General features: G+C 43.3%; 1 protein-coding gene across 3 annotated transcripts in view; it reads right to left on the reverse strand.

The window, feature by feature from the left end:
• PDE5A (phosphodiesterase 5A) overlaps positions 1-7,455 on the reverse strand; it is a 129,800-nt gene extending 122,345 nt beyond the window's left edge. The window contains exon 1 of one of the 3 annotated variants that reach the window (XM_025385801.1): positions 6,914-7,455. In XM_025385801.1, the coding sequence (XP_025241586.1) occupies positions 6,914-7,065 (152 nt within the window). In that variant the 5' untranslated portion in view covers positions 7,066-7,455. Of the gene's footprint in view, positions 1-5,520; positions 6,712-6,913 lie in introns of those variants that run through there. The other 2 variants (XM_025385802.1, XM_025385804.1) reach the window with 2 other exon arrangements.
• Between the last annotated feature and the right edge of the window lie 2,050 nt (positions 7,456-9,505).

A 9,505-nucleotide genomic window follows, 5' to 3' on the forward strand; every position in this document is an offset into this window, starting at 1 on the left:
TCCTGAATATAATGATTGGTTCAGAGTTGGGATGTGACCCAAGTAAGACCAGGGTAATCTGGGGAGGACGGATATGGATAAGAAGGTACCTCTCTAATATCAGAAGTTTAAGACCCACATATAGTTAACAAGTAGAAACTCTCAGCACATGAAGAAAGCATGCAAGAAAATAAAGCCAACACAGCACAGGGCCAAAAGATACATGGATAGATGAATACATGAACAAATGGATACATGGATAGATAAATAGATGCAAGGAAGGACAGGTAAACAGAGTAGATAGATGAAAAGATAAATAGAAATAGGTAGATACATAGATAGACAGACAGATAGTTAGACAGACACAGAGACAGACAGAATATTGGCAAGATTATTTGATTAGCTAAATTCACAGCCAACCCAATCCCACAAGCACTTAAAATTATGTGAGTCAATTCTTTCTGTGTTCAAGTTCAGTTTCTGTCACTTGCAACCAAAAGCTTTCTAATATATTGCAAATCAAAAAGAATGTCTTTCTTTAACAGGAGTACATTACTTAAGTTTGAAAAATGAGATTATATGATCCCTACTAACTCTAAATTTCAGTGATCCTGTGTGTGTGTTTTAATTATTTCATCAGAAGGTCAGGGTCTTTTCTCTTTGTATATTTTCAGTATAGATATTCAACTAAAAGTAGAGAAGAAAATTCTTATTTTTTATAATTATCACTATGAATATGATATCAAATGATGATCCTTTCCCGGTTTTAGGTAAAATACAATTATTCAGAGAAAATAAATTGCAAAAAGTTAATCTTACTTTATAATTCAGAATGAAGGGAAAAGTCTCCCCTCTCCTGAGAATTAAAAAAGCTAACAATGGCACATAAGACATTTAAAAGCATTTTCACTGCAAACTAAAAACCAGAGAAAATATATCTTTAAAAGCTTTAAAGGCCGGGCACGGTGGCTCACGCTTGTAATCCCAGCACTTCGGGAGGCCGAGGCAGGTGGATCATGAGGTCAGGAGATCGAGACCATCCTGGCTAACACGGTGAAACCACATCTCTACCAAAACTACAAAAAATTAGCCGGGCGTGGTGGCGGGCGCCTGTAGTCCCAGCAACTCGGGAGGCTGAGGCAGGAGAATGGCGTGAACCCGGGAGGCGGAGCTTGCAGTAAACCGAGATTGCGCCACTGCACTCCAGCCTGGGCGACAGAGCAAGACTCCGTCACACCTTGCCGACCAAATGTTTAAGGTAAAGCCTTAAAACATTTTTAGAATATTTATCAAAATGATTCTTATAAACTTAATAGTTTGTTTTGCCTACCTTAAACATTTGGTCGGCAACGAATATAAATTCCTACCACTCAAGAGAAAATGAATTAAGCACTTACATTGTTAAAAAAAAAAAAAAAGTAATTTAAAATGAGAATATCAAATCAGTAAATAAGGTTACAGAGCTAAATATCAAATGAATGACTCATACGGAAAGGCTTTCTTCAATTTTTATTCCTAGGTATGTGGCTCACAGGCACTTTTCCCTGAGAACCTGATATAACAGATATTTCCAAGCCACATTCACCAGCTATAATAGTGGCCAACTGAATCTACATCTATGCAGCTAAACTAATTTCATAGGAAGTCCTGCAAAGTCAGTAACTAGTCTGCATCCTAAATTCAGAAATTAATCATTTTTCAACCCTTCACTATCAATCAACTCATTTATTTAATTGTCCTACAGTCCTTATTAAAGGTTTTTTTTTAATCCTAGGAAGAGGTTTTTATCCCACAATGGGCTGTGGGAACAAAGAACAAATATAGCTTGACACAGCAATTATAGGTTTAACTTCTAAGTTAATTTGTATTTTCAAATCTAGAGGAAGGGGTGCCTCAAAGTAGGACACATTCTCTGTAATCAGATAAGGGCGAAGGTACAAGCTTTACCAATACAACCTGAACGGAATTCCAAATATTTCAAAAGAAATGATACTGGAGACCAGAGTCAAATCACTTATTTAAGCAGAATAATTTAAAAAGGAAATTTTGTTGCATAGCATAATCAAAACACTAAAAATTTCCTCATCTTGAGGTGCTGAGGACATAAACGTGTGAAAATATTGACAATTTCTACAGATCATCAGATGACAGACTGAAAAAAAGCTACTGAATGATACCACAAGCCTATTTAAGTTTGTGTTATACTAAGCAAATCGATTTATTTAAAGATATCCATCTATACTAACTGCCATTGCATTAATTCTACCACATTTTTAGGAATCATGTAGTGTAGGCTCTAACATGAGTCTGAATTTGAAACTTTGAAAACACTAGAGATAGAAGAGCAATGGAAAACATTATTTCAGGGGCTCCTATGGATTTCTCCAGGCAGGAAGAATGCAATCCAGAAGAGTGCTTCAAGTGCACTAAAAGGCAGCTTAGAGCTGGTTATATGGACCCTGGTTATGAATAACATAAGGAAAAAAAAGGCCATTATTGCACCAGAATTACCATTATAAAAATACTATAAACAATATCAAAGTTAGATTGGGTCAATGCCCAGAGGGTTTTATTATCATCAACACTAACAACTGCCTCACAAAATATGCTTAACAATTCATTTGTCTGAAAACTGTGAAAAGTTTATATTCCTGTATAATTTTAGAAACAATAATTTTTAAAAATGCATAGCAACATTTATATACATAATCTGATTGTATTGTAAATACCGTGCAAATAAAAATGCTACAGCTTTTAGAAGTGAGAGAAGAATTACAAGGAAAAAAAATGAAAGACAGAATTCCAAACACAGGACCAGGAACCTCAATTAATTCAGCACAGCTTTGCAGTGTCAAATAAAGTCTATCATAGAAAGCTATATGGGAGTGTAAAACTTCTGTTTCTGGACTTTGATCCAAGCTGTCATAAAAACTTGCCCTCACTTAATATCTCTTATTTCCAGTATATGCCAGATATTCTCAAGCTTTTGCCTGGTACAAAACAAAGCAATAAAGTCAATCATGTCATCCTTACAATATTAAATGACCTAAAACATCACCCACAATCACAGAGCTGATTAGTAATTAATGAAAGGTAACTTTATTCTAATATGCTGTCAAGAATAACAACAGCTGTTAAGCCGCATTAGCACCAGGAAAGCTTCAGTTGTAAAGGCATAAGCATTAAAGCCCTCAATTAACACAGTAGCTGAGGCCTTTAGGACTGCAAATTGTCTAGAATAGTGACCTGGGAGTTTTCCAGATGTGATTTATTGGTCTCAAATTAATGTTTATGCCAACAGACTATGTTCTCAATCATTCAATTGACACCTTCAAATGGACACAAACAGGTTGTGATAACTAAAAAGCTCCAAGCTATAGCTTTTTTTTTTTTTTTTTTGAGATGGAGTCTCACTCTGTTGCCCACACTGGAGTGTAGTGGTGTGATCTCGGCTCACTGCAACCTCTGCCTCCCGGGTTCAAGCAATTCTCCTGAGTAACTGGGATTACAGGCACGCGCCATGCCTGGCTAATTTTTGTATTTTTAGTAGAGACGGGGTTTCACCATGTTGGTCAGTCAGGCTGGTCTCGAACTCCTGAGCTCGTTATCTGCCTGCCTCGGCCTCCCAAAGTGCTGGGATTACAGGCATGAGTCACCGTGCCGGGCCCTACCTATAGCTTTTAATGAGGTGCATAGCGCTCTACTTGAAGACAGTGTTAGTAAACAATGTAATATAATAGCATAAATGCTTTCAAGGTCGACCCAAATTCACAGGTGTTTGAGAATCTGGGAATGCCAGAACCTTGATGTTCAATAACTACCATTGAATGTAGATCATTTAGTCTGAGAAAAGGATGGAAAATCATGCATGAATGTCCAATGACAACAGTTAAATAATGCAGAAATTGTTTATGTCAGCAAGCCTGATTACTGGTGCAGATGGACAATCTGGGTGAATATAAATATATTTTAAAGTTTAAAACATGCCACATACATCTACAGAACTATTTTGTTTCATGGGTTTCTTGAATCACATACAATATTCATTTTACACTTACAAAGTGTAAAAAGAGGGGAAAAGCAAAGTAATGTAAGCTTCTACTTTAAAAAAAAAAATCCTGAGCTATAAAGTTAAAACGTATGCAATAAGTTTTTACCACAATAATGTGAACCACACTGGGGTTAGTGGTTTGCATTTTCATAATCAACAAATGTCCATCCTCTTATTCACATTTTAAGTCTCCTGCTAATGCCACCAAATATAAAACCAAATTGGAATATGGTTTCATGAAAGACCTCCGGCTACACACAAATTCTTAGGTTATATTCTTTACTCTGATGACTCTCAGCACTTTATTATAACTCTTAAAATTGAGGACCTGCACTATTAAATATTTTACACTTTCATTTTCCAACTTACACTCGACATAAACTCTTAAGAATATGTATACACACACATACATATACCACAGAAAGTGTCCAGCCTACTGCCAACATCAACTGTAATTTAAAAACCCTAACCGAAATTTTTTAAAAAGTTTTTTTAGAGTCTCAGATGATCTAAATTTTACAGTGAGCATGGTAATTTTGAGAAATAGGATTTTGATCCTATGCTGCTTGGGAGAAAAAGTAATGGGAAAAGAAATGTAACTCAGCTCTTTCCATTTATTTTCCAATAAAATGTTGCTACACTTTCAAAGTGTTGGTAGGTTCTGAAAATGTAGTGTTCTTATCTATGACTAGTCAAAAACGACCAACAAGCCATCCCTAGTTTACATCTTTAAAAGAAAAATAGGGAACGAAGAAAGGACATTTATGCTGATTTATTACACAATAACTTTTTTTCTTTAAACTTTTTATAATCTGCCTAAAGAACAGGTCCAATACACACTTTTAAAAATCTGCCGGGTTCTCTGGCCCGCTGATCATTCTATGCGCTGTAATTTAAGGAGAGCAGAAGGCTGGGAATGCGCAGAGTGAAAAGAAAGTGGGTGCAGATGGCCTCAAAGAAGCAGATGACCCCTGAAAACTGTTGGTCCACAGTAACCGATCATTCTAGACCTCCATGGCCTTAGTGGCTCACCCTAAACTCGCAAACAAGTGCCCTTGAAAAAGAAACCACTTTCAGGGCTATACTCTGGGCGCTCAAGATTTAGGGTTTTGAAGGAAGAAGCTGAAAGCGGGGGAAGACGATTTTAAAAGAAGGGCTGGATTACTAAAGACAAAAGATTAATCCCAGAGCCTTCCACTCTGTCAAAAAAAAAAAAAAAAAAAAAAGCCCCTGAAAGTGATTAAATTGACACCAACTCTGGACGTTCCTTAGGAGAAAAAAAAAAAAGATTTAAAAGGGCCCAATTTAAGACCCTCATTAATACATCTGCAAGAGAGCAAAGAATAACAACAACAACAAAAGTTATACAGTCCATTTTCAATGATACATCGTCCCACTGGTGCCACCGGGGCGCCACCACCCAGCACCCGAGACCCGCCGCGCCCCCGGAAAAAGTGGGAAGGGGGATAAGGGGATACTGAAGGAAGTACCTCGTTTTGTCTCCAAAGGGCAACATAGCAAACGTGGTAAGTTCGTTTTCGAACTCCGCCGATCCTGGACTCCAGGAGGCTCCGTAGGGGCAACAGCGTGCCCAGGTGAGGTGAGGTGAGGTCGGCGACTCGGAGCCAGCTCCCTCACGGCCCCGGCCTCCGCGCCGCCGCCCGTCGCCTCCCGCTCGCCCCGCGCTGCGCCGCCCCCTGGCGGGGAGCGACCGGCAGAGCCGCGGCCGCGCGCCGGCGGGTGGGACCCGGGTGTCGAACCCGGGCGAGCTCCTCGAACATCACCGCCGGGCGTGTGTCACCCTCCCGGCCAAGGCGGCCAGCACCCGCTGCCCGACGGGCGCTGCCCAGAGCAGGCGGCAGCTGGGCACGGACTCCTTCTGCAAAGGCGCACGTCCTGGAGTCCGCGCACCCCGGCTATCCATCAACTCCTTAGACTTCGGGGAACCCGCCCGCCAAGCACTTTCTGCTCCATTCTTCTTCTCCCTCTACTCCCAGTCTCAATTCCTCCCCAATTCTCCCGCGAGCGTTTCCCACGAGGGCCCTGACTGCTCGCTGCGCAGCCGCCTCCAAAAGGACAGGCTCCCTCCTCCCCGCCCACCGCAAGGGCCGCCGCGGCGCTTGGCTCTGGACCAGAAAGAGCTGGCCTCTGGGGTCTCCGCTGCCCCTTGGGGTCCGCTCCGGGCGGCGCCTCCCCCTCGCCCTTTGTGGGCACGCAGCAAACTCCTCTGCAGATCTCTACTTTTGGCGGCGCAGCCTTCGGCGGAAAAGCGAGTGAAAGGAGGTGCGCGGGAGAAGCAGGGGACTGGAAGGGGGGAACAGGCGACCGCACTCACTTTGGGAAGGTTCCGTCATGATGCCTTTGGGCTTCCCCCTGGTCTCGTCCCTAACCCCAGCTTCCCCGCCCAGCCAGGGCCAGGGCAAGGGGGGACGTGGGAGGAGCGGAGCCACCAAGACTGACTTGGAAATGGTGCTTCCGGAGCTGCAGGGAAGGGGCTCAGAAACTGTTTGGGTTTTGCTGATTGGATTTAGGGGAACCAGGGAGCTAGAGAGGGGCTAGGGGAAGGCCCGTGAGCACGGATGTATGAAAATAATCATGTTCCCGTGGAATACCAAGAAGGGCGGGGGTGAGGGTGGGAGGTCGGCAAGTACATTTTTGTATTTGAACTTTGTGAGCAAGTTGTATCAAATTCGACGCTTGAGTTTTTCGACTCTGCTCGCTTAGAGTTGAGGTTTCTACCTCGTAACAGGACCGAGGACCTACTCCAAAAGCAAAGGGCCTGGGAACAGGGGTGAACGAAGGGCACAATTCAATAGGAGAGAGAAATCAGCCCCGGGTCACACTCCATGACCCGGCCGGGTCTTCCGTGGGTCCTCTTCTTACCTGGTGGCTTTTCTAACAAAGTAAGAGAAGGTAAAGTCCCAGTGATCGTCCAGCCATGCTTCGACCGAGTCCTGATCCCTCTGCTGCTGCTTCTGCTGCTGGGGCTGCTGCTGCTGTCGCTGCCGCCCGAAGCTGGGGCCGGCCCGCTCCATGGTTGGCACCGAGCGCCTCGGAGGCTCTCTGGTACTGCTTTTCCACCCCAGCTGGGGTCCCTCCCTAGGAAGAACAGGACTCGGCCTAGAGACCCTCCCCCTTCGTCCAGCTCCAGTCGGGCCGGCTTTTGGCAAAGCGGCAGGAGCGCCAGGCCAGCCTCTTGCCCCGCCCCGCCCCGCGCGGTCCTCTGGGCGCCCAGGTGTGGTGGGCGGGGCCAGGCGCAGCTGCCGCTCCCCTCCCTGGGGTCCGTGAGTGTTCGGCTCTCGCAGGCTCTTGAGTCCCCTGGTTCCAGGGAGGCGGCGGCTGCGCCCGGCGAGCTCTCCGGAAGCCAAGTGGCCGCGGCTGGAAGGAGGCCACGCGGCCGCTGGGGTGCGCTGTGTGCCGAGCCGGCTTCTGGGGAGCGCGCTAGGTGACTGGGTGTGTTCTCAGAGTGCTCCAGGGAGGGAAGGTCGCGATGTGAGAAGTTTTGCCCGAAAGTAAGAGATGGTTAGACCCTGGGTCCTTTTCCTGGGGCCTGGGAGTACAATGACCTTCCCGCCTAGCTTTTTCCTAGCCCTACGCTTGGGTCTTCGAGGAGCGGGACCGACCTCCTTAGGAGCCCAGCCCGCACAGTGACTTAAAACGCTCCAGCCACGGACCACCGGGTGGAGAGAGCTGGGGCGTGTGCTAGCAAGACAGATTTGCAGGTGTAGGTGGGTAACTTGCAACAAAGCCGTACCCGTGCTTAAAGTTAGTGATAACAGCAATAACTATAACTTAAGTGCCTTTAACCATTGCCTCAAATTTTCCTTTTGCATAACTGGAAAAAGATTTTCTTGGAAAAGAAAAAGCGAACAAATAATTTCCAGTGCTTTGTGAATGAAGTTGGAAAACAAGGGCACCTCTGTACAATTAGGTTAATCCGAGAGCACTGGCGCAATCCGAGAGCACCTGGGTGCTGTCGAGGGCAACCAGTTAGCCCAATTTTTAAATTAATGCGTCATTTTAATTAAATTGGAATTAACACTCCCTCAAAAGTATCCATTTAAAATGGCTCAGCTTTTTTGTCGAATCCCTAGCTTGCTTCTTTAAAAAAAGAGTTGGTGTCATCCTTTGCTTTGTCTACATCCTGGTCTTCCTGTCATGCATTTGCAGTTTTAATATGGCATTTTGCAATGACCTATATTTTTTGGTAGAATTAAATCTGGAATTATGGATTGCACAATGTGTGAATGACACATCATTAGCATTGATATACAAAAAAAAATTAGTTAGCTGATATACTTTTAACAAACTCCCTTCAAAATACTCTTGGCAAGAATGTAAGGCATTATTCACTACATAGAAACACATCATTAAATTGATAATCTGAGAACTTTTAAAAGTATCTTCTAGTCCCCCAATGCAATGGTTTATCTTTCCTTCATTGAGTAATTGACCTTTTGCAACTTCAGTTTTTCTGAAACTTCACTGCTGTACGCAGCTAACCACAACCAAAGAAAATCAATCAAAGCAGTAGAGTGAACTAATGTGTGATAAATTATATTGGATTTAAAAATGAGATTTCTCTCCTAATGTGTTACTGTGATAGTGACTATAGTGCTCATGGAATACAGTCATGCGTCACTGAACAACAGGACACATTCTGAGAAATGCATCCGTAGGCAATTTTGTCCTCTTCTAAACATCACAGTGTACTAACACAAAATAGATGGCTCAGCCTACTACACACCTAGGCTATGTGGTAAACCTATTGCTCCTAGACCACAAATCTATACAGCATATGACTGTACTGAATACTGTAGGCTATTGTAATGCAATGATATTTGTGTATCTAAACATATCTAAACATAGAAAAGGCACAGTAAAAATATAGTGTTATCTTATGGGACTCATATATGCGGTCTGTCGTTGACTGAAAAGTGGCACATTACTGTAGAGAGTTTCTCCTCAGTATTGTTTTTTCTTGTGGAAATCCATGCATTCCTCCTAACTGGAGGTCAATTGTAATTTAAAACTCTGCTTATCTACTAAAGATGCAGTGAATTGGGGGCTTGAATTATTTGCTTTTGTTGGATACTTGATTAAATAAACACATATAATCATTTCAATGTTTGTGTTCCCTCCAAAACTCTTGTTGAAACTTAATCCCTAATTCAACAGTATTAAGAGGAGGTGTCTTTACATGGTGTTTAGACCATTAGGGCTCTGCTTTGTGAATGCATTAGTGCCTTTTTAAAAAAGACTCAAAGGAACCACTTGGCCCCTTCTGTTCTTTCCACTATGTGAAGACACAGCACCGACCCCTGCAAAGGATGCAGCAGCAAGGTGCCATTTTGGAAGCCATGAGCAGCCGTCACCAGATGCCAAATCTGCTGGCACTTTGATTTTGGAGTTTCCAGCCTCCAGAACTGAGAGAAATTAATTTCTATTGTTTATAAATATCCCAGTCTGTGGTGT

Source organism: Theropithecus gelada, chromosome 5 (assembly GCF_003255815.1).
Source record: "Theropithecus gelada isolate Dixy chromosome 5, Tgel_1.0, whole genome shotgun sequence".
In the NCBI taxonomy this organism is placed as follows: Eukaryota; Metazoa; Chordata; class Mammalia; order Primates; family Cercopithecidae; genus Theropithecus; species Theropithecus gelada.